At 49.2% G+C, this 22,257-nt stretch overlaps 6 protein-coding genes across 6 annotated transcripts; 3 read left to right on the top strand and 3 right to left on the bottom strand.

Annotated features, from left to right (window-relative positions):
* Positions 1 to 106: 106 nt before the first annotated feature.
* On the top strand, positions 107 to 3,351 carry THITE_2117244 (uncharacterized protein). Its single transcript, XM_003654278.1, has 5 exons — positions 107 to 574; positions 649 to 860; positions 933 to 1,266; positions 1,317 to 1,507; positions 1,558 to 3,351. Exons 1-5 carry the CDS (start codon positions 209 to 211, stop codon positions 3,101 to 3,103), a joined length of 2,649 nt encoding a protein of 882 aa, XP_003654326.1. The 5' UTR covers positions 107 to 208; the 3' UTR covers positions 3,104 to 3,351.
* Positions 3,352 to 3,775: 424 nt separating this feature from the next.
* Positions 3,776 to 5,631, bottom strand: THITE_2117251 (uncharacterized protein). The gene is made up of 3 exons (XM_003654279.1): positions 5,180 to 5,631; positions 4,955 to 5,111; positions 3,776 to 4,885 (listed from the first exon to the last, which is right to left on the bottom strand). The coding sequence occupies exons 1-3, from the start codon at positions 5,276 to 5,278 to the stop codon at positions 3,951 to 3,953; spliced, it is 1,191 nt and encodes a 396-aa protein (XP_003654327.1). The 5' UTR covers positions 5,279 to 5,631; the 3' UTR covers positions 3,776 to 3,950.
* Positions 5,632 to 6,207: 576 nt separating this feature from the next.
* Positions 6,208 to 7,588, top strand: THITE_2117256 (uncharacterized protein). The gene is made up of 6 exons (XM_003654280.1): positions 6,208 to 6,423; positions 6,543 to 6,665; positions 6,748 to 6,859; positions 6,929 to 7,027; positions 7,080 to 7,205; positions 7,259 to 7,588. The coding sequence occupies exons 1-6, from the start codon at positions 6,392 to 6,394 to the stop codon at positions 7,373 to 7,375; spliced, it is 609 nt and encodes a 202-aa protein (XP_003654328.1). The 5' UTR covers positions 6,208 to 6,391; the 3' UTR covers positions 7,376 to 7,588.
* A 427-nt stretch (positions 7,589 to 8,015) lies between these two features.
* THITE_2117261 (uncharacterized protein) lies at positions 8,016 to 9,795 on the top strand. The gene is made up of 4 exons (XM_003654281.1): positions 8,016 to 8,655; positions 8,708 to 8,757; positions 8,817 to 8,940; positions 9,022 to 9,795. The coding sequence occupies exons 1-4, from the start codon at positions 8,464 to 8,466 to the stop codon at positions 9,691 to 9,693; spliced, it is 1,038 nt and encodes a 345-aa protein (XP_003654329.1). The 5' UTR covers positions 8,016 to 8,463; the 3' UTR covers positions 9,694 to 9,795.
* A 62-nt stretch (positions 9,796 to 9,857) lies between these two features.
* On the bottom strand, positions 9,858 to 11,104 carry THITE_2117262 (uncharacterized protein). The gene is made up of 2 exons (XM_003654282.1): positions 10,716 to 11,104; positions 9,858 to 10,622 (listed from the first exon to the last, which is right to left on the bottom strand). The coding sequence occupies exons 1-2, from the start codon at positions 10,893 to 10,895 to the stop codon at positions 10,107 to 10,109; spliced, it is 696 nt and encodes a 231-aa protein (XP_003654330.1). The 5' UTR covers positions 10,896 to 11,104; the 3' UTR covers positions 9,858 to 10,106.
* An 831-nt stretch (positions 11,105 to 11,935) lies between these two features.
* THITE_2117264 (uncharacterized protein) lies at positions 11,936 to 13,143 on the bottom strand. The gene is made up of 3 exons (XM_003654283.1): positions 12,451 to 13,143; positions 12,309 to 12,379; positions 11,936 to 12,236 (listed from the first exon to the last, which is right to left on the bottom strand). The coding sequence occupies exons 1-3, from the start codon at positions 12,635 to 12,637 to the stop codon at positions 12,078 to 12,080; spliced, it is 417 nt and encodes a 138-aa protein (XP_003654331.1). The 5' UTR covers positions 12,638 to 13,143; the 3' UTR covers positions 11,936 to 12,077.
* Between the last annotated feature and the right edge of the window lie 9,114 nt (positions 13,144 to 22,257).

The raw sequence follows: 22,257 nt of genomic DNA on the forward strand, positions 1-22,257 counted from the left end.
GTGGGGCGATTTTATCTTATCGATAGAAGCTTAGTTAAGGCAAATCAGCGATCTGATTGGTCTACATGCGCAAGCGTGCGTCTGAACCGAAGATCGCCAAGACAAAGCGGATCCCTCAAAAGTTCAAGATCGCTTGGTTTTCTCGACAACTGACAACGGGCTCCCCCGATGCCTGCGAAAGCGAAGACATCCTAGCAGGACCATCGCAATGGACTCGTCGTCGCAGGAGCTGAAGCCTCTGCGAGACGCGGTGCAGTCAGCACTGGTCACAGTGACGCGGTCCGTCAACGCGCTTGCGAGCGAGGATCTCGAATTCCAGCGGACCGTCCATCCCTCGGTCGCGACCCGCCTCGGCCAGAACACGGATCGCCTGCTGCAGCTGGCGAGCGGCGTCCTGAAGTCGGCTGCGCACTTCACCGCCCAGAGAGAGCCCCGGTTGGAGGATGTGGACGACGTGGAAATCCAGTGGAAGAGCGTCGTCGACGTGATTGACTCGCTCCTCGAGAAGTCGGACACCTGCCTGGACGAGTACACCGGCTTGATCAAGAGGAAGGATGCGCCAACCGTTGATTCTGTACGGAACTGCACGATTTGCGGGCGTAATGCCCCGTTTTTTTTGCTTTCCCGATCTTGCTGACTGTGTCTCAGGGCCGAGAGGTCAAGCGCCCGAGAACGACAAACGACAGACTCGACTGGTCTTTGAAGCGCGCAAACATCCTGAAGCCACAGAACGCATTCGAGAAGAAGACAGACAACTTCGAGTCGGGTCCATGGAAGCCGCTGTTGACCAACAAGCCCCATGCCCAGGTCCCTCTCGAGTCCAGCCTGGAGCTTTTTACCGACGAGGAAGGCCATCCGCAGTACGCACCTACTACCCCTTTGCTTGTTTGCTGTTTCAGGAAACTGGCCATGAGCTGTACTGACCTTCGCAGATACAAGCATCCGTATGAGCATGAAATTACCACCATGCGCTATCCGACGGAGGTTTCGCAGCCCTGCGAACCCAAGAAATATCTCCCAATCGAGAAGTCCAAGGCAATTTGGGTTGACACATACGATGGCGTTCTAGAAATGCTCGAGGAATTGAAGCAGGCGACCGAGATAGCCATCGATCTGGAGCATCACGATTACCGGACGTACGCGGGGCTGCTCTCCCTGATGCAGATCAGCACGCGGGAGAAAGACTGGATTGTTGACACACTTGTCCCTTGGAGGCACAAGCTCGAGGTGCTCAACGAAGTCTTTGCTGACCCCCGCATCGTCAAGGTAAACGACCCGTTGGACAGGAAGGGAGGACGAGTAACTAACAAGTTCAGGTTCTCCATGGCGCATTCATGGACATAATATGGCTCCAGCGAGATCTAGGGCTGTATGTCGTGGGGCTATTCGATACCTATTATGCTTGCGATGCCCTTGGGTACGCAGGCCGCAGCCTGGCCTTTCTACTTAAAAAGTTCGCCGACTTCGATGCAGACAAGAAGTACCAGCTCGCAGACTGGCGGATACGGTAAGCCGAGCCAAACGTCCTTAGACCGGAAATGGGAACTGACCTAGCAGGCCCCTTCCCGACGAGATGTTTTATTATGCGCGGTCGGACACGCATTACCTCCTCTACATCTACGACATGCTCCGCAACGAGCTAGCCGAGCTTTCCGCTCAGAGTCCCCCCGGCGAGAAACCCATCGACCGCGTCATTCAGAAGTCCAAGGAGGTGTCTCTGCAGCGATACGTACATCCTCTGTGTGACCGTGAAACTGGTGCCGGGAGTCGTGGGTGGTACAACACGTTGATCAAGTCGCCCACGCTCTACAACGGCGAACAGTTTGCGGTCTACAAGGCGGTGCATAAGTGGCGGGATGATGTTGCCCGCCGGGAAGACGAGAGCCCGTACTACATCATGACCCAGCAGGTGCTGGCTGATATAGCACGCATTCTGCCTACTGACCCCAAAGCCTTGTGGAGCCTTCTCGACTCCAACGCCCGGGCTCTGAAGCCCCGTCTCACGGAGTTGTTTGGAGTCATAGAACGCGCCCGGGCGGCTGGTGCAAACGGGCCTACGATGATGGAGTTTTTCAAACAGTCAACTGCAAGCGCACTGCAGACCTCATCCGGGAACGGACCGGGGAAGGGAACTGAGGAAACAGATGTCAAACCGCTCAACATCCAAGAACTGAAGAGCGATCATTCTCAATTATGGGGCAGTGTGCCTCTCAGTTCAGCACGGGATGGCTCCACGAAAGGCCCTGCCGAGGATGAGCAAGAGGAAATTCCGGTCTACTCTTTTGACTTTGGCAGCATAAAGGAAGAGGAGCGTCCCAACACCGCAGAACCGGCGCCACCAAGCAAGCCAGAGGAGGATGTCGAACTACTCACCGCTCAAGAAGATGAAGGGTTCACACTCAAGGGCGGACGGAAGCGCAAGGCCAGGGATGACGCTGACCTCGAGCTGCCGTCAGAGGTCGAGGCCGGCTCAGATGCTGAGGTGGACCAACGGAGCCCGGCTACCGATGAGCCCGAGGCGCCTACGCCTGACGCCGATAGCAGCGGCGACAATGCCAGGGCCATCGAAAGGGCCCTCAAACAGGCCAAAAAGCAAGCCAAGAAAGCACGGCGGGCAGAGTTCAAGCAGGCCGAGCGCGAGGCCAAACGGCTGGTCGAGCAAGGGGACGCGGAGGGGGCCAGGAAGCTTATGCTCGAAGCCAGGGAGGCGCGGAAGGCCGCGAACAGGGCCGCGAAGCTGGAACTGCAGCGGCTGCAACTACAATTGCAGCAACAACAAGACCAATCAACCCCGTCCGCCGTCAGCCCTCCCTCGGGCGCGGAGCTCACTCCCGAAGAGCAGGAGCAGGAGCAGGAGCAGGAGGACGAGGACGAGCAGCAGCCGTTCGACTACAGCAAGGCCGCGTCCGTGCTGCACGCCGCCTCCTCGTCCAAGGAGGACGATGGCGAGGACAACGGCAACGGCAACGACAACGGCAAAGGGAAGCGCGCCGGCGGCAAAGCCGCGTTCGATCCCTACAGCAAGATGTCCGAGGACGCGCCGCAGGGCGCGAGGAAGGTGAATTACCAGCGGGCCGGCCGGACGGCGACCTTCCGCAAGTGAGCTGCTGCAACCACATGCAGAGCAGCAGCCTTCGCAGCGGCGTCAGCTGTGACAAGCCAGCGAGCGGGCTGCTGCTTGGATTTGGGGGGCGTGGCTGTCGTGTGTTGTATGTACACTACTGTACTGCTGGGTACAGATAGATGCCATGGCGTTTGTTTACGCGGTGGGTTAAGGGCAAGACCAAGAGGACTGCCGGGGCTCGCATTCACGCAGTAGTCTCATCTTGAGTTTCGGGGAAATATATACCATGCGCGAGAGAAGGTGCGGGCTCCCTCGCGCCTGGCGGCGATGAACCCATGAACCGGAAGCACGACACTGTGTGCGCTCTCTGTTGACTTGAGTGAACTGGGCTGGGTTGATCACGCATTGCATTGGGAATTGGCGGCTCGAGTTTCCAAGCTTCCGGCTTCCTTCAGACTCGGAGAGGGTGCGCAGGAAGGCCAATGTCTGCGCGACTCTAATTGCCTCTACGGAGTACAGGGGATCTACAACGATCATGTTGCATCATTGCCGGCAGCTGGCCACTGAAGCAAACATATACAATGGTAGAACCTACTCAGCCTGTTGCAGCGAGTGTGCGTCCACGCAGCGGGGGCGAAGGAGATGCCTTGTTAGCCATGGTTTACGCGTATCCCACGTCACTGTTGAGACCAACCACGCACATATACACACGCACCAAATAGACACCGAAATCCAGAAAAGCGCAGCATTGTCACCGTGTGTTGTTAAACAGATACGTCAGGTAAGGAAAAGCCAACCCCCGAACAGACAAAGGTACCGCATACAGCCTAAAGGCATAGACCCGGATTCCCGACCCCTATCGCCTCCAGCTCCTGAACTGGGCTCCTTAGTTCGCCTCGGCGAGGCCCACGGTGTTGGCACCGAGGTCATAGATAGAGTAATACCTCCGAAGGAATGCATCACCCAGGATGGCCAGCGGCCCGGTGGGCGCGGGGAAGTCCATGGGCGTGAACGTCGACATGCAGCTGCCGCTGATCTCCAGGATGTAGTCTTGGGGCCCCAGGGTGAAGTTGTACCCGGCGAGGTTGAAGGTGATATCTTCGAGTGAGTCCCTCTTGCTGCAGTCGAGCACATACTGTCCGGCAAAATTCTTCTTAGCACCGAGCTGGGCGTTGAGCATCTCGGCGAGCTGGCTGGGCAGGGTGATCAGAGAAGTGCCGGTATCCAGGATGGCGCCCGTGTTCTCGAAATCGGCCGTATCGTCGCCGTACGAGAGGGACTCGAAGTCAACCTCCCAGTATGCCTTGCGCCTCAGCGGAATGGTGGTGATCTTGCCCTTGTACCTGTCCTTGTCGACGCCGCCAAAGACAACCTCGGACTCGCCGTTGGTGTCGGCGAGATAGAAGGCAAAGACGGGCTCGTCGACGAGCTTCTGCTCTACCATCTTGTAGAAGGGCGGGACGATGCCGTTGACGGAAATGGTGTCGTAGCCGAGACCCAGGATGCCGTCGAAGCGGCCGAAGGCGAAGGCGAGACCAGGCTCGCTCGTGGCCTCAGCGAAGTCCTGACCCTTCACCGTGATGTCGCCGATGCTCAACGTGTCCTGCGAGACAAAGCCGCTCAGGCTGCCCGATCCGTAGCGGATGTCGAACGAGGTTCCATTCTTCTTGTAGGTGGAAGACGCCGACGAGTCGTACTTGGAGTGCAGGTAGCACGCGATCGACCCGCACTCGACGGATGGAACCCAAAGATTGGAGCTGCCAGTGTCCAGGACCACCTTGAAAGACTGGGGAGGCGTTCCGAGGGTGATTTCGGAGAAATCTGACAGCGTCTGTCAGCATGCGTGGAGGGGACAAGCGCGCATGTGGTGACAGCGATGATTGCACCTACATTGAGCGTTCATATAGTTGGAAATGGGAACCGGGTGGTTGCCCTCGACCTCGACGGGCATGCCGTTGAACACAGCACTAGCGTGGGACTGCTTCGGCCGGAGTCCCATGTACTTCTGGCCGAGATGCTCGAGCTGGGTCTGGATGGGCACCGACTCCTAGACGCGATCGGCATCAGCAGCTGAGCGACGCCGACAGCAATGATTTGGCGATGTGGTCAACATACAAGCTGTTCAGCGAGAGGGATCTTCTGCAGCTTCAGCTTGTGGACGGCGCCTTGGGCGGAGCCGAGCAGCACGGCTGCAGTCAGCAGAGCACCCTTCATGGTGGGCGACGCACGAGGGCGATCGGCTGGCAGGCTGGGGAGGAGTGAGGCGGGGGCCACGACAACTAGCTGGAGAGCCGAGTTGTTGGAACAACGACGGTGGGGAGATGGATGACGATGCCGACTGACAAATGGATGGGGATGGGAAGATGGATGGAAAGACGGGCGGTGGTAGCGTTCCTTGATAAAGAGAGGTTGGGGGGAGACCGCCTGATGGATGCGGAGGAGGTCAGGTGTGTCAGTGCTTGGCCGGAGAGGTGTTCCTGCGTCTGATTGCCTAGGAGATTACGTAGTGGCGCAGGAGACCGGGGGTAACGAGCTGGCGATTTGGCTTGCATCATAGCGACTGCCTGCTTGCGGCTAGCTGCTGATAGCTGACCTGGGTTTCCAGACAGTGCATTCTACACTTTTTTACTGTGTTATTGGCTCGTGACAGGAGTCCATGCCACAGCTGTTCGCCATTCACTTTAATAAAGATTCCCGTACTCTCAGACATGAGTAGGAACACAGTGTTAGGTACCCAGATAGGCGGAAAGAAGAGAACCAGCCTGCGATGCAGCGACAGGACGCACTGGGGCCGAGGGGCATCGCATCGGAATCAGTGGCGCCCCGGCCACGAGCCCAATCGGGCTCGGAGCGTTCGGACAGGAAACGGGGAGTTACTGGAAGTTACCTCTTCCGAATGTAATATACTGTACCAGATACCCTCCAGGCACCACTCGCTTCGACGTCCTTTAGCCGCTCAGTACAGTCAAAAGGGTTTTCCTTATGTCTTGATTGGCGTGACAGATGCCCAGGAAGTTTTGAGTCGTCCGGTACCTGGCTATTGCCCAAATCTTGGCCTCGAAGACAGCAAGACATGGAATGGAGCCGGCCCCCAGCAGGGCCAGCCTCACGCCCCGGCCCGCAAGCCCCACCATTTAGTGTAACAAGCTCCTGCCGGGTCGCCTTGCTGCACCGAGCTGGCAGCTCGACAACCCCGCCATGAAATTTTGTTTGCTTGCCGCAACCCTACATGCCAACCAGATCCGACGTCATTCTGTTGACTCGGGTTGGTAGTTGCTCCTGCTCTCTGGGCCTACTTTGCTGCAATATGTGAGCGGACCTCCCAGGATGGCAAGCAAAGACAAGGAAGCTGCGCCAAGGTACGTGCTGGCGGATCTGTGGCTGTCCTTTGGCCTCTGTCTCTTACCCCAACGGCCGAGCATGGAATTCGTCGCGCAAGAGTGTTAACAAAAGCCCCCATCCGCCTTGGCTATTTTAGGGACGCGACGCCTTCCAACCCGCGCGGCATCCCGTACGCGCCGTTTGTTGACAAGGTCGAGGACTATGTCTCGTCGCGGGCCGATGTCGAGCCGACGCTGCGCCGGTTTCAGGAGATGATCGCGTGAGTCCCTCTCGGGTGTACCACGGCACCACCACGCCGGTACACGGCATGGCGGCTGATGCTTGGGTTGTTGGGAACCTAGGAAATACCAGTTCATGGAGCAGAACCTGCAGCGGAGGGTCGCCGGGCTGAAGGACAAAATGCCCGACATTCGGAAGACATTGGAGACGGTGCGGTTCTTGAAGCTGAGGACGGTACGACGCCGCGTAGCGATGCTTCGGTATTGGTAGTGCTGTGGTGGTGCTGATGGGTTGCTCATACAGGCCGATTCGGGCCCTGTCGAGACGACGTTCGAGCTGAACGACACGCTTTACGCAAAGGCCGAGATACCGCCTACCGACGAGGTCTACCTGTGGCTTGGGGTGGGGATCCTTCCTCGCATCGATTAGTTTCCAGGACTAATCCATGGGTAAGGCCAACGTTATGTTATCCTATCCGATCGACGAGGCCGAGGCTCTTCTCGACTCCAAACTGCAAGCGGCCAAACAGAGCCTGGCGAACTGCGAAGAGGATCTGGACTTCTTAAGGGAGCAGATAACGGTAACGCAATCTCTCCCTCCTGCTATGGCGCCTCCCGTGCTAATCAGGAATAGACCATGGAAGTGGCAGTTGCGAGGGTGTACAACTGGGATGTCGTACAGAAGCGCAAGGAGAAAGAGGAAGAGGAGAAGCATAGGGGCAAGGGCGCGGCCGGCGCGTCAAAAAGCTAATGGACGTCGCTCTTGGGGTGAACATTCTCGAGCCGATTTTCGATGCTCAACTCCGCATGATGCATCTCCGTGAGGACGTCCGTGCTGAAGCACGCGCCACAAGACGATTGTCTTGTCCGAGTAGTCCTTGTCCCGCTGTCCTGCTAGGGCTCCCCAGTCAAGGGCATCGCATTTCTGACAGCCTAGCACCGGCAAGATGTTTTTGGAGAGGAGAGCGGTCGACAGCACGACGGGACAAGAGGCTCGGGTATTGGCCGCTCAGCAGGCCAGCAACTCATAGCTCATTTGCAGGACCGTTGTATTTGCTGCCATGCTGGGAACCAAGAGGCGGTACCCAAGTTATCTACGAAGGGAGGCAATTTATCTCGAGGATTGAAAGTGTGCTTGACGGGTGCTACTGTTGGCCATGAAATCCGAGGGTGGCAGATGCGGCTCTGGTGCAGCGGTGCCTGCTGGGCTTGTCCCAGAATACCCTTTTGCACCAACGGCCAACACAAGGCGGGCCAACTGACAGATTACCCGCACACTGCCAGCCAACTCTGTCGGCCAACTCGTTTTCCGTTGCAAGACAAACTGGAATCTAAGCGGCTCCGGTCCAGGCGGGGGGCCCGGAGGTTTGAGGTAGGTCCATGCCATACCTATTCAAGTTACCTAGTTGGTGAACTAACGTTGGGAGGACAGCGAATGACTGGCCGCACAATTTGAGTGAGCGGTTGGGCAACCCCTGCACGGTCTCGGGCACTCAGAGACCCATGACGAAAATTCACCACTCAGTGCGGGCCCCCCTGACCATTTCAGGCACTCCTACCTCTCAAATAGTGTCCGCCGTTCACCGTCACGATTCACAACACTTTGCTTCTGACTTCTTCCCTTTGCCACCTACGCCGGCTTTCCTTACTGCATATCCACACGCTCCGCGCCGGTCAGAATCACACGCAGTACCCTTTTCCCCCTCCTTCGCTCGACGGCTTTATAGCGAAGAACCTGACCAGAGTCGGTACCTCCACCACCGACGCACACCCACCCAACACCCACTTCGCATCACCGACCGTTCCCTTTCCGCCCAACCGGATCAGCAGACAGACACAATGGCCCAGCCTGCGCCGTCGCCTTTGCAGCTCGATTCCAAGTACGATGACTACGATTTCCCGACATCCGCGCCCACCCCCCAAAACGGGCACCCCGGCTACCTGACCCCTGAGCAGCAGGCCCAGGTGCACCAGCTGCGGTTGCTGCTCGAGCAGGAGGGCTTCACCAAGCGCCTGGACACGCTTACATTGGTATGGGGATGCGCTTCCGAAGCATGGCACGGCCCACTGACAGATGGCGTAGTTGCGCTTCCTGCGCGCTCGCAAGTTCGATGTGGAGCTGTCCAAGAAGATGTAAGGCACACACACGATTGGGGAACTGCGCCAGCGCCAGAATACTCATCGGGCTACAGGTTCATCGACTGCGAGAAGTGGCGGCAAGAGACCAAGCTCGACGACACGGTGCCGAGCTGGGAGTACCCCGAGAAGGAGGAGATGTTTAAGTACTACCCGCAGTACTACCACAAGACCGACAAGGTGCGATTTTGTTCCCAGGACACTGATAACGCATGCGTCTCGCCACCATTCCCGCTAATGCATTTGTCTTAAAAATTCCAGGACGGCCGCCCCGTGTACATCGAGCAGCTCGGCGGCATTGATCTGACGGCCATGTACAAGATCACGACGGCGGAGCGCATGCTGACGAACCTGGCGGTGGAGTACGAGCGGCTGGCGGACCCGCGGCTGCCGGCGTGCAGCCGCAAGGCGGGCACCCTGCTCGAGACGTGCTGCACCATCATGGACCTCAAGGGGGTGGGCCTGGCCAAGGCGCCGCAGGTGTACAGCTACGTCAAGCAGGCCAGCGCCCTGAGCCAGAACTACTACCCGGAGCGCCTCGGCAAGCTGTACCTGATCAACGCGCCCTGGGGCTTCAGCACCGTCTGGAGCGTCGTCAAGGGGTGGCTGGACCCCGTCACGGTGCAGAAGATCCACGTGCTCGGCAGCGGCTACAAGAGCGAGCTGCTCGCCCAGGTGCCCGCCGAGAACCTGCCCAAGCAGTTCGGCGGCGAGTGCGAGTGCCCGGGCGGCTGCGAGCTCAGCGACATGGGCCCGTGGCGCGAGGCCGAGTGGGCCCGCCCGGCCTGGTGGGAGGGGAAGAAGAAGGAGGCGGACGATGCCGCGATCCAGACGGCAGCTGGCGACATCAAGGCGGGCGAGGCGGCCGCGACAACTGCTGTCGAGGCTGCTGACGAGACCAAGGCCGATGCTGCTGCTCCGGTTGCCGCATAGGGGGGAGGTTTCAACTGCCTGACGCGGTTTGAAGATATGCGCTAGAGGCGGTGCCGTTCTGCATGCAAACCAGCCTTTGAGCCCAGGTTTCTGATGGACGGCGGGACATATGATTTTGCCATACAGACAAGGGCTGGAGGGAAGAGGCCATTGTTTTTGCAGTTTCTGTGGACCCGGGTACTCATAGACTCGTCTGTGTCCTCATGGTAATATCTCAATCATTCGCATGGATACACAATAGACTCGTTGCATGGTTCTTGGGCCCGGACCGGCGCCTTTCTCCAAGCGCCTCCTTTGTTGCGACGGCGCGAATCCCAACCTTTCCTCTAGTTCTTGACCCCAGCATTACGCCAAACGCCATTCCCATTCTCCTTAACCATTCGCAAATCCACGCGTAACGCCCAATCAGTCCTTCACCTCCCAGCACCACTCACATAGCCCGCCGCGACCCTCGCGCGCTCCATCTTGGCCACGGCAGCCGGCATCTCCCTCTTCAGCCGGCCGAGCCCCTCGACCGCGGCCCGCCACCGCGCCTCCACGCCGGCCTGCCGCTCGAGCGCGCCCATGCCCTCGAGCGCGGCGCGCCCGGCCGCGGCCCCGTCCTCCGCCGCGCGCGCGCACGCCGCGGACAGCGCCGCCTCGTCCGCCGCCAGCCCCGCCGCGCTCGCCTCCCCCCACCGCGCCGCCGTCGCCCGCGGCGCCCGCCGCTTCAGCTGCGCGATGCTCCGCAGCAGGTCCTCCTCCTCCGCGATCAGCTGCTCGATGCGGTCGCGCTTGCGCGGGTCGAACGGCTCGTACTCGTACTGCGGCTGCGGCTGCTGGGTGGAGGAGGAGGAGGTCGTGGTCGGGGAGAGGAATTGGGCCGGGTCGACGGGCAGGCCGTTGATGGTCAGGTTCGGCGCGGCGAGGGTGAAGGTGGTGCGGATGTACTGTGTGTGTATGGGAACCGCAGAAGGTTAGGGGAGGGAATGTTTGTTGAAGGGGAGGAGGGGAAGAGGGGCCGGAGGAGAGGGCTGGCGTACGTCGTTGACTAGCTGCTCGATGCGGTTGCGCAGCTCGTCTTCCTGCCCCGCAAGCGGGTGGTCCACGGGCGGGAAGGCGGCGTTGATGCTGTCTGCCGCGGCGCGGCGGACGTTGTCGATGAGGTAGGCCAGATCCTCGGGCGATTGCAGCTCGATGCGCCGGTGCACGGCCTCGTCCATGGTGAGCGTGCTTCTGTGCCCCCCTGGTTGTCCGTTATTCCCTGTTTTTGTTTAGCGGTCGAGGGGGTCGGCGTTTTGTTCGTGGATCAGTTGAGTATGGCGCTATGCCCCATCGAAAGCCTGTAATGTCGGCAAGATGTGAGGTTGTTTATCGCCAACTTGGACCTTGGGGCGGCTTCACTAACCGGCGGCATCTTCACGCTCCTCGGGTGCCATGGACAAAACAACTTGAACCGCGCCGGGCCGGGGTTCGTTATCGATAACGGGCCAGCTCCTCCGCGCACAGTGCACAATGCACAGTGCAGAAGGCCAGTTGCTCGACAGATCAGCCTGCGCTAACCCCAGAGGGGCTGGGCTGCAGGTCAGGTGGGGTTTGGCTTCAGTGAAAGGGCGGGGCGACGGTCCGCTGTTAGTTACAGTGATCCACATATGCTTGCTGCAGCACAACCCAAACGACAGCGACCTGGAAGCCGAGATCGCCCGAAGTTGAGGTCGGTAGGGGCGGCGCTCGATGTACGGATTGCTTCAGCAAGACGAGCCTAGTTCAACTGACCAAGGAGAAGCCATATTGATTTGTCAAAGGAGAGGATAGATTGCAGTTACCAGACACGACGAGGTCGCAGAGGTTGTCGCAGCCTCATCGTTCTCAGGAAATGCTAGCTGAACCATGCAATGACTAGGAACCATTCTGAGGTGTTGATAAGCTAATGTACCTAGGAACGCCAAAGCTCCGGCATAAACCATACTGTGTACATGACCGGCCCAGACGCCCGCCCAGTCTCTGGCACCTGAGCACCGTGAAGAGACGAGAAATCATACCGAACAGAAGTCCTTCCCTCAGCTGCGCCATGAAAGAGGAGAAACATGAAGGCAAAATCCAACTCCGTCTTGGTATGTAGGATAACCGTATCACTTGAATGATGAACTGCTGCAAACAACCTGTGTTCCAAGCTGTTCCGTGGTCCTCGAAAAAGCAAACTCAAAAGAAACTGACCTTCAGACTCCTGGCGAGAGACCGTCAGGTTCCAACGCCGCAATCACCACCTTATGTACTGAACCAAGGCACCTCGTAGGGGGGAAACCGGTCTAGCACTGTTCCCTCTGTGGGATATGTTATACACATGGGCGTGGGCTTCCGAGCAGCCCACCGGCAAGCGGTATCGTTTGCGCCGTTTCGTTCGTCTATCGGGGGAGAATCTTCTCGATCTCCTCGTCGGTGAGGTAGATCTCGTGTACCGGATCGTGGCGCTGCTCAAGGGGCACATAGTCGTGGTTACAGTACGACGGAACGAAGATCTCCGGGTTCCAGACAAAGCCCTGGTCGGAGGAGAGGTACGTGACCTGGAGAGGTATGCAGTGTGAGTGGCGGTTCGTGCGACAAGGCATCATGTCGCTGCCAGAAGGGGATCTTACCAGTCGCAAGGGGCCGTCCGGATCCTCACCGATATTGATAGTTGTACATTCCTGCCGTGTGAATGCCGAGCCTGGCGAGCAGACGTTGTGGTTAGCGGGAGTGCCCAAACGCCGCACGCGAGGAGGGGGGGGGGGAACGAACTCAGCAGACTCGGCCGGCGGGAGTGCAATAGGTTCTGCTTCTGGGCTGGCCGAGACGGCGACTTTGGAGACGGCGCTGGCGAACTGGGAGAGCTGGAGTAGGACGACGGCGAGGACGCAGTCTCGGCCCGAGCGGCCTGTCGATGGCGCTGCTCGCGAATGGTGATGGAAGCAGGCGGGTTCTCCATTTGCGATTGTGTATGGCAGAAGGTGGGTAAATGTGCTTAGGTATGTATCCCGGAAGGCGCCTCGCGATTACGAGTGGCGGTGGGCGAAAGCGGTCAGGTCAAGCCAGGGCTAGGTGCTGCTGCCACTGCCGAGGGGACGTGCAGAGCGGCAGGGGACGAAGAGACCATGGATCGAAGCAGTCAGGATGGCAAGCTCAGTAAGCAAACCACCTGGAGATGGCACTGGGGTCGAAATGGAAGAACTTGGCTGTCAGGAACGACGGGGAGAAACGGTGAGAGGATGAGAAAGGAAAGGCCCCGGTGGACTGATATGCAGGGTGGAGGAGTCAGTCAGGCAGGCATCCCGGACCAGGAGCTACCTGAAGCACTGACTGAGCAGCGCGACCGGAGGCAGGTAGCTTCTGATGTGGCTGATAGTTCAACGTAGGTACGCAGCTTAACTGCTTCAGGTATCTGGCACGCTAGCATGGGACGGCCACCTGGCAGCCGCAGGTGCCCTCTTAGATACTTCTGGAAAACGAAGAGAAAAACTAGCGAGGAGATGGAATAGAAAGGATTACACTGAACGTGGCATTGTAATCGAAAGATGGAGATGTGCCTATACCACCCGCGAGCATAAGAGCGACCGCATAGGAGTGCGCTGCTAGGAACCGAAATACGAAATACACTAACTATAGGTACCTTGCTTGGTATGAAGATTCCCAGGGGACTATCCCTTTCAGTAATGGGTACAGTCCATCTAGACCATTCATCCCGCAGTCCCAGGGCCGAGAACGGGACGTGGGGTGCTGAGGCACCCAACCAAGGGTGCCAAGCGTTGCAGCTGGTGACTTCATCGCCAGCCTACATAGACAGGCCCCACCCGCTCAGTCCCGGCCGCAGAGGTTCCCGCTACACAGTATAGGTACCTTAGTGCGCCAGGGGGGGGTAGCAAAATAGTCTCTACTACCGTTTTGCAGATGACGGATGATCTGTAGGCGGGAAGACTACGTTGTATAGACAAAACGGTAGCTACGTCCATCGCCTGCTTAAAATCATTAGAATATACTATATTAGCTTAAGCCGAAGAGCGACTCAACTGTGAAATAGTCCCTATATATATCTACGATTGTATACGTCCGATAGCTAGCGTATTATCTCCCCCCACAGTTCTATTCCTATACTACAGTCCATCTTCTAGCTACAAGACTATATCTATTTTAAGTATATCTCTCATTTCTATATAGATTTTAGTTTATATAATTATTTCTCGTTTTAGGGACTATTTCTTAATGTAATAGACTCTTTATACCTAGCTTATATTTGTTGAGCGATAGTGTCGAAGCGAGGAGTATATATTAGTGTTGAATTCTATTGTTGTTAATAGCTATTGTATTAGAGAGCTTATTGTATATACTAAATAAACTAGGACTATAGACCCTATTGTTTAAAGGGAGTATATCTATATATACAGTATCTCCTTATAGAGTATATCTCGACCTAAAGGGTATCTCTTATTTGATATAGCGTTGCTATAGAGTAGATATTTACTAACAATTGATATTAGTAACGAACCTACTAGCGATGTCGGTTCTAGTGTTTTATAGTATATACTTATAGTTAGACAACTAGCTAGTGATAGCGTTTATATACTATCTATAACAACTACCTAAACTATATACTAGTGGTTAGATGTATAATGGAAGTTTTTTAGTTAGTATATTGGCGCTTAGTCTTATAACTAGTAGTAGTTTATAAGTATAGATATAGGTCAAGTAGGTTAAGGTTGTTATTTCGTAGTTCCTATATTGACCTTAGGTAAAATACTATTAGTTAAAGATAGCTAATATATATCTTATTAGAACGTTAATATATCACTTAGTATTCTACCCTTAGTGTACTACCTGCCTTAGGTATTATATTTAATAGAAGTATAAAACTAGCTTAATGTTTAATATACTATCTATAGTTTAAATCTTTTATAGTAATAGATACTTTTACTAACTATAAACTTCCTTAGATACTAGCTAGTTGCCTCGCCTCCTATCCTTAATCTCTACTATAAGAATTATCTATTTAGATCCTATATACTATAGTGTAATATAGTGCTAACTGTTGAACTATGAAACTTAGCGATATAACTAAGAGAATAAAAAAACAAGGACTATAGCAAACTACTTATACCCCTTAGCTTATACCAGCGTTTCCTATAGCTCTAGGGGCTTGGTAGATATATTAGGTATTCCCTCTTTATTAGCGTTGCTATATCCCTCGGCTTATATAGGCATTCCCTAGGGCTCTAGGGGCTTAGTAGGTATATTGTAGGTTACCTCCTCTTTGTTGACGTTGCTATATCCCTTAACTTGCTTAGGCGCTTCTTTAGGCTCTAGGGGTTCAATAGACGTATTAGGTATTCTCTCTCTATTGGCGTTGCTATATCCTTCGACTTACTTAGGCGCTTTCTTAGGCTCTAGGGGTTTAGTAGGCGTATTGGGTATTCCCTCTCCGTCGACGTTGCTATATTCTTCGACTTACTTAGGCGTTTCCTTAGGCTTTAGAAGCTTAATAGGATTGTTAGGTGTTCCTTTTCTATTGGCGTTTCACTTTCCTTTGTCCTTGTGCTTCTCCTTCTTCCCTTTGCCTTCTTTTTAACGAGCCTTCAGTTGGGTAGCTTTCTAATCCTTTAATCCCTCGTCTAGCTTCTTATCCCTTGCTTTATATATCTCTATAAACTTGTCCTTAGTAAGAAAAACAGCGTTGTTTAGAAAGGCGAATATAGAAATCCTCTTAATAAGAGTAGGGGGGATAGCCTCGTTGGTTAGGCTCTTGACTATAAGGTAGATAGCTACCTTAGATTGTAGGTTAGGTATTTTATAATACTATAGGCTCTATCCTAATCGTTTATAAACTGTTAAGTCGATAACCTATTTAGTACTTTTATCCGTTATTATATTGTAGAACGTTAAGGCCTATAGACGACTATGAGTAGAGAATCTATAGTATTTAGTAATAAGTAAAGTAGCCTCTTCTATTATCTTAGCCTTGTCTACGATCTTCAATAAGATTTAATAAGTAAGCTCTGTAATATAGTGATATAGAAGTTCTAAGTCTTAGTTATCGGAGTCCTAGTCGTATATATCTTTATACTCTTTAGATATAGAATTAGGGGTATTAGGAGACTAGTCCTTGTCCTTAGGGTTAGACTAATTATTGAACCTTATAGTAGCTATGGATAGCTAATTAGACCTTTCTTTTAGGAGGTAATATAGGATCTCTAGTATAGGTGGTTTAGAATAACCTTCTATATCTAAGTCCTAATCCTAAAATAAATCTATTTTAGACTTACTAAGTTTAGTCGACGATTTATCGTCTAATATTGACAATACCTTGGACTTAGAGCCGTTAGGTCTATTGCCCTTTGTATATAAACGTACCTCTTAGGCTTTAATTGCGAAAGGATAGACATTAGTATTAGGCTAAGGATAAAGGGGGTTTCTAGTTATAGCTTACCTACTAACTAGCTTTGGCGGTTATTTTTAGTATACTTAGGGATAACGGCACTAGAAATATAGGGCTCTATAGAGTGGTAATTAGTCTAACTGTTAAAAAGAGGGTAAGCTTATTAGGTAGTTTACTCTTTATAGGTGCCTTCGCCTTAGGTTTAGCCTTTCTTTTAGAGACTAGCGGAGTTAGGGTAGTTAGCCTCTCTAGTTGCTACACTATATTAGGAGCAACGGCTCTAGAGTTTACTAGCTACAATGTAGGCTCTAGATTTTTCACTATAGCCTTTGTTTAACGTTGTTTCTTTAGTATAGTTTCTATACTAGCATCATTCTTACTGCTATTGTCGTTATCGAGATAGGAAATTACAAGATATAATCAGCTAGTTTACTTTGGTTGATAGTTGTTAAGTATAAAGAATCTCCTGTTAGTAGTCCAAAGTTGCTATATAAACCAGAGTATAAGTTCTATTACCTCTAGGTATATTTCCTTCTATATTTTCTAGTTCTTAGAAACCTAGGTTTATTAGCTAAGACTGCTTTCTACGAGATTAGAGTAGCTAAGAAGGGTTCTAATAAAATGTATCAGCTCTAGGCCTTTTTCGATTAGAATTTTAGGGTCGCCTTTGCGACGCGTATTATATTTGGCGGCCTATTTGCTTAGTTAGTCTTTAAAAGCGTAGCTGAAACCGTCGACTTATAAGGTATATTTCTTTTCCCTAGGTTCCTCCCCTACTTTAGAAGCTTTCTTAGGAAGCATTGTCTCTAAGTGATGATTGCTTAGGTTTTAAATTATACTTATATTGTATATTATTAGGCGATAAAAGCTAAGGATAACCTAGATCTATAGGTTGAGAAGCTGAAGTTTAGAGAAACGAAAGAGTTGGTTTATAGAAAGTTTTAGAACTAGAAGTACAGTTAGAAGGAGTTGCTTTAAAGCTAGGGTAGGAAGGAGTATAGATAGCTGACTTAGAGAGAAGCTGAGGTTGTAGTAGAATGTTTAGTGGTTGTTGAAGCTATAAAGTTAATTTCGGTTAGTAGCTATTACTGTAGGTTTAGTTTAGGTTGAGCAATAGAGTCTATAATTCTTAGAAGGGCAACTATAAAATGGTCAATAGACTACTAGGACAATGGGGTATAGTAGTATTAAGGTCTATAGTTGGGAAGTATAGTATTCTCTTAAGCTATAAAAGAAGTTGGCTCGGCTTATCAAAAGTAGAACTTGAGTAGCCTTATTATAACAATGTCTTGTCCTATAAGGTATTTGCTAATAACTATGAAAAGGCTAGTGGGTAGTCTCTATATTGTCTAAGTAGTTCGAATAATTGTAAAATCTTATAGTAGTTTCCTATATCTAAGCGATCTTTGGTAGTAGATAGGAGAGACACTTTGTATATAGTAGCAAAGTGCAAAAGGCAATATAGAACTGTAAACTCCTAAGAATACTATAGGGTTATAGCCCTATCCTAGATAATTTGCTCTATATAAAGTCTTGCCTAAGATATAGTATTTTATAGTTTAGTAATAGTAGTGTAGTAGAGTCCGTCTTACTTGCTAATACCTTAGCTATAATCTGTCCTCCTTAGTGTCTAATAACTATAATAATATTTTTTTTCTATTAGTATCAATGGCTATTATATACCTAGTTGTTGAGCCCTTTACTTGCTATTTTCTTAGTGTAGCTAATATAAATAACTACTATTGTTGTACTCTAAGGCTATAAGGTGGCGATACTATGTTGTACTACGCTTAAAACTGGATAATATATATACAGTTGTATACTAGATGTTCCTTATTCCTCAATGTCCAATGGGATATAGGTATTAGGATCGTCGTCAACGTTTATAAACTCTTTTTTCTTCTTTTTAGAGCGTCTCTTAGCCTTGACCTTAATTATAGTCTTAACGGTAGTTAAGTTAAATTAGATTCTCTCCCTACTAAGCGGGATTAGCGAAAGCTATCTACTCGCCTAATACGTAATGATTTCGTATACTATTTCTTAGTAGACGCGATGTTCCTCTATCTGTCGATCAACTATTCTCTATTATATATCTATATACCGTTTAGCATAGTCTCCACTAGTTGGGCGCTATCTAAATCGAGGTAGTCGATATACTTCTTAGTGTAGGTGCTAAGCTCAATAAAGAGTGCTAGTCGATCGAGTAAGTCGATCTAGTATTTCGTATTTAGTAGGTAATATTTCCTATAATACTATCGATAAATACCTAGTGTACTCCCTACTATATTGAGCTTGTCTCTATAGAAGTCAAATAGCTCTATAAACAAGTTATAGTTATAGATACGTTTGAGTTTAGCCTAGATTAGGGCTATATCTTTATATAAAGTAAATATAGGTTGCTCCTTTATATACTCTCTAATAAATGTCTACTAAATATCAATAATAGAACTTTAAGTAAGATAGTATACTATTGAAATGGTGCAAAACCTCTATACCAACCTACCCTACTACACCTAGGATCAGGTGTACGAGATAGCTCCTAAAGGAATATAGTATACCTCTAGACGGATAAAGATAGTGCGTATCGAGTGGTAGGAAGGATGTCTCCTAAAGGGAAGACACGTAGCTTAGGTATATCTAGTAGGATATAGTAGAAAGACAAAAGACAATAAGAATACGGTTAGAGCTTAATAGCTCGAATGCCTATTGTCTAGACAGAGGTAGAACAACGAAAGGAGAGGCTTAATAGCCTTCCTAGAAGAAGAAGGACTATCAATATAGTGTCAACAAACGTATATTGACAACTGTTTAATGTCTTACTTAATAATAAAGAAGATGGGCTTAGCCTATTTAAATATATATAATTAGAGGGCTAGACCCTTTAACAATAAATATAACGCTCTAAGACAAATAAAAAAGTAGAAAAACTAGGTCCCCCTATATCTAGGTAGCCTATTACCCTAATCTACACTTCCCTTTCGAGCTTACTATATACTCCTATAGGTAAGCTTATACCTTAAAAGCTCTCTTAGTAGGCACTTCTCATTGTCGCTACTCTTTAAGCTACTCTCTACGTATAGCTCGCTTAGCTTACGAAGGTCTAGTTGGCTATAGTAGCTGATCCTACTATCTTTTATACTCCTCTACCTCCTTAATATATATGTCCTAGCCCTACTACTATATTAGATACTTATACTTATAAGCGAAGGTATAGTTATATAGGTTGTATAATAGTAGACGAAGTAGACGTCTAAGCTTTGTAAGCTCCTTATAAAGGCGCTTGCTATAGTACTACACTAAAGGTGACGTCTAGCTAGATAACGTAGGTAATCTATATACCTAAAGATACTTCTATATTAGTGTATAAGGCATCTTGAGGTAGTCTAGCCTCTTTATAAGCGTATAGACGAGCGTCTCCTCTTCCTAGAGGTAAGGATCGAGTGCTATCTTCTTAAGGGCTACCTATACTAGTACCTCGAGATCCTTAACTAGGTCGCTACTAAGGAGGTGCTCTTAGTCTATCTTGTCTATAGGGGTATTAATAAACCTTTATATTATAGTTGCTTATAGTATAGTAATCTCTATAATCTTAGCTTCAATATCCTACTAGGTTGATATATTATTAAGATCTTTTATAAATACTATTGACGAACCTAAAGTAGCTTACTAGTCCTTTAGTTGGAGAGGCGGAATAGTGCTAGGTACTAGAAATATACTCTATAGCTATCGTCTAAGGTCGCCTATAGGGTCTTATAAAGGCAGTATACTACTTAGCTATCTATTTAGTAAGAGTCCTACGACCTTATAGTAGTATATCTAGTAGGCTATGTCTTTCTTTAACTAGGGTACAAAGATAATTTAAGCGATAGCGATTACTTCTTTTTCACTCTAGTTAAGGAGCTAGGCTTCTTTAAATACCACTGAGTATATAGCTAGGATCCTAAGTTCTACGTCGCTAAAGTGGTTGCGAAGATATATAGATAGGTCATCGAGTCTAGGAACATTAGATATAAATATATCGTTGGCCTAGAGGACTTCGATTACCTTATCTTCGTTGTACTCTAAGACTATAGGCTATATAGGCTCTTTAGTCGAAGACAATAGATCTAAAAGGAGCTTATACGTCTTACTATTGTCTTATAGCAGTAAAGGGACTACCTTAGTACAAAGTAAATAATCCTTAAAAGTACTAAAAGCTAGCCTATAAGTTCCTAACTATAAGTACAATATATATCGCTATACAACTATTTTACTATCTCCCTAATATAGCCAAAGCTAGAGTAGTCTAAACTACGTCTATCTATTTAAAAAGTAGAGCTAAAGTTCTTAAAGAAAGGCCTATATAAACTTGAGGGCGAACTATCTATACTCCTATTCTAAACTTTGCTAAAGGTAATAGACGATAACCTCCTTATATAGCTACGTCTAAGGGAACCTATAGATAGATTAAAAGGCGATCTAGACCTTTAATAAGATATTAGTATATATCTCTAAACTCTTGAATAGGGAGTTAAAGTAGTAGAGCTAACTTCCGACTTAATCGAAGATTACGATTGCCCAATGCCTTCTACCAACGAAGCAAAGGAAAACCTAGAAACGGCAATTGTTAACAATAACCCTTTGGTTAGACTAGTAGAACTCCTTTAGTATAAGACTATAGTCTAAGACCGGCTATAGATAGATCTAAAGACAATCCTTATAAAGGCGAAAGAAAAACTATATAACATCTAAGATTATCCTATAATCTAGCTATTCCTTACTAAATAATATACCTTCTATATCGAAGAGCGAAATACCTATATCTACGAAATAGATATTGAAAAACCGATCTATCGAGGACCTTCCCTCTAGCTAGTCTAGGAATAGGTACTTTACGATCTTAGGGTTCGCGCTAAGCTAAGGGCTTAGGATCTAATTAGGTCGTTGGTTGATTATATTTTATAGATACTTCTTTAGAGTCTACGAAAATAGGAAAAGCTTAGGGCTAGTCTTACCTAGGTAGCCTAGCATCTTTAAACCTAGCTCTTGCTATATAAGGGAAGCGTAATACTACATCTAATCGCTATCGCTAGCAAGCCTTCGTAAACCTTATAGTATATAAAACTTAAGCTCTCTAAGTAGCTACTTCTATTCTAGGTTAATAGTTATATTAGCCTAGGGCTATATAGGCTCTATAAAATCGGGAATCCTATAATAGCCTATAGCGATATTCGCGATAGTATATGAAAAATTAGCTTATAAGAAAAGCCGCTCTCTAGGCAGAAAGATCTAGACCGATTAAAACGATTGTAAAAAAAAATTAGAGTACAATAGGCGAGGTAGAAGAAATGGTTAATCGTAAGCGAACTAGTAGGAGGATTAAGAAAAAGGGGTGGATAAGCCTTTGAAGGTAGGAGGGCTATTTAGCTCTTTCCTAAACTAGGTAAAAGAAAACGGATAAGACTCGTAGCGTCTACTAATTGGCTAGAAATGAGTATTCACCCTCTAAACTCTTAAGGCCTTCCTCTCCTCCTTACTATCCTAGAACTATTTTCTTCCTCCAACCTTCTCACTACTTTATTCTAGTGCCCTCCTCTCTCTAGTTAGATTAGGTTCTTAGCTAGGTCTTCTACTTCCCTTTCGAATTTGTATATAGCTCCTATATACGAATTTATAATCTAGAAACTATAATACTAAGCAACTAGTATACTTACGATATATCGTAGGAAATTACTAATAAAGTAAGCAACTAGAGGCTATTGCTATATAGGATTATAAATCGCTAGATTGATCTCTTGCTAGTACTAAAAACAACGATCTTTATAGCTTAGAAGTACGTTTAAATAGTCTAAAGTAAGATAAAGGATCCGCTAATACTAAAAGATAAGCACTATACTAATAAATATACTACGATCTTAGTTGAATATAAAGCTATCTACAATATAATTAAGATCTACCGACTAAACGTCAGATTACTATATATTTAGTAGGTCCTACTAAGCAATTAGTAAGATTAGTATAGAATATAGCGATCAGTTTATATCGACGATAGGCTAGTTAATATAGTTGAATAGCACTATAATACCTAGGTCCTTTGTCTAGTGTTTATAGAGCATTATAATAGTAGACTACTTAGGCGTTAGATATATCATCTTACTATACGCTTAAACCGAGCGTCAACGCTTTTAATCTAGGTATAAGGT

This window comes from Thermothielavioides terrestris, chromosome 3 (assembly GCF_000226115.1).
Source record: "Thermothielavioides terrestris NRRL 8126 chromosome 3, complete sequence".
Taxonomy (NCBI): Eukaryota; Fungi; Ascomycota; class Sordariomycetes; order Sordariales; family Chaetomiaceae; genus Thermothielavioides; species Thermothielavioides terrestris.

Excerpts from the sequence above, each read along its gene's own strand:
- THITE_2117244 (XM_003654278.1), top strand. The coding sequence starts at position 209 with ATGGACTCGTCGTCGCAGGAGCTGAAGCCTCTGCGAGACGCGGTGCAG. Across the intron at positions 1,267-1,316 it reads CTGACCCCCGCATCGTCAAG|GTTCTCCATGGCGCATTCAT; the intron begins GTAAACGACCCG and ends TAACAAGTTCAG. Across the intron at positions 1,508-1,557 it reads CTCGCAGACTGGCGGATACG|GCCCCTTCCCGACGAGATGT; the intron begins GTAAGCCGAGCC and ends CTGACCTAGCAG.
- THITE_2117251 (XM_003654279.1), bottom strand. The coding sequence starts at position 5,278 with ATGAAGGGTGCTCTGCTGACTGCAGCCGTGCTGCTCGGCTCCGCCCAA. Across the intron at positions 5,112-5,179 it reads TCCCTCTCGCTGAACAGCTT|GAGTCGGTGCCCATCCAGAC; the intron begins GTATGTTGACCA and ends GATCGCGTCTAG. Across the intron at positions 4,886-4,954 it reads CAACTATATGAACGCTCAAT|ATTTCTCCGAAATCACCCTC; the intron begins GTAGGTGCAATC and ends AGACGCTGTCAG.
- THITE_2117256 (XM_003654280.1), top strand. The coding sequence starts at position 6,392 with ATGGCAAGCAAAGACAAGGAAGCTGCGCCAAG. Across the intron at positions 6,424-6,542 it reads GACAAGGAAGCTGCGCCAAG|GGACGCGACGCCTTCCAACC; the intron begins GTACGTGCTGGC and ends TGGCTATTTTAG. Across the intron at positions 7,028-7,079 it reads AGGTCTACCTGTGGCTTGGG|GCCAACGTTATGTTATCCTA; the intron begins GTGGGGATCCTT and ends TCCATGGGTAAG.
- THITE_2117261 (XM_003654281.1), top strand. The coding sequence starts at position 8,464 with ATGGCCCAGCCTGCGCCGTCGCCTTTGCAGCTCGATTCCAAGTACGAT. Across the intron at positions 8,656-8,707 it reads GCCTGGACACGCTTACATTG|TTGCGCTTCCTGCGCGCTCG; the intron begins GTATGGGGATGC and ends CAGATGGCGTAG. Across the intron at positions 8,758-8,816 it reads GTGGAGCTGTCCAAGAAGAT|GTTCATCGACTGCGAGAAGT; the intron begins GTAAGGCACACA and ends ATCGGGCTACAG.
- THITE_2117262 (XM_003654282.1), bottom strand. The coding sequence starts at position 10,895 with ATGGACGAGGCCGTGCACCGGCGCATCGAGCTGCAATCGCCCGAGGAT. Across the intron at positions 10,623-10,715 it reads TCGAGCAGCTAGTCAACGAC|TACATCCGCACCACCTTCAC; the intron begins GTACGCCAGCCC and ends ATACACACACAG.
- THITE_2117264 (XM_003654283.1), bottom strand. The coding sequence starts at position 12,637 with ATGGAGAACCCGCCTGCTTCCATCACCATTCGCGAGCAGCGCCATCGA. Across the intron at positions 12,380-12,450 it reads CCGCCGGCCGAGTCTGCTGA|GCTCGGCATTCACACGGCAG; the intron begins GTTCGTTCCCCC and ends TCTGCTCGCCAG. Across the intron at positions 12,237-12,308 it reads CGGACGGCCCCTTGCGACTG|GTCACGTACCTCTCCTCCGA; the intron begins GTAAGATCCCCT and ends ATACCTCTCCAG.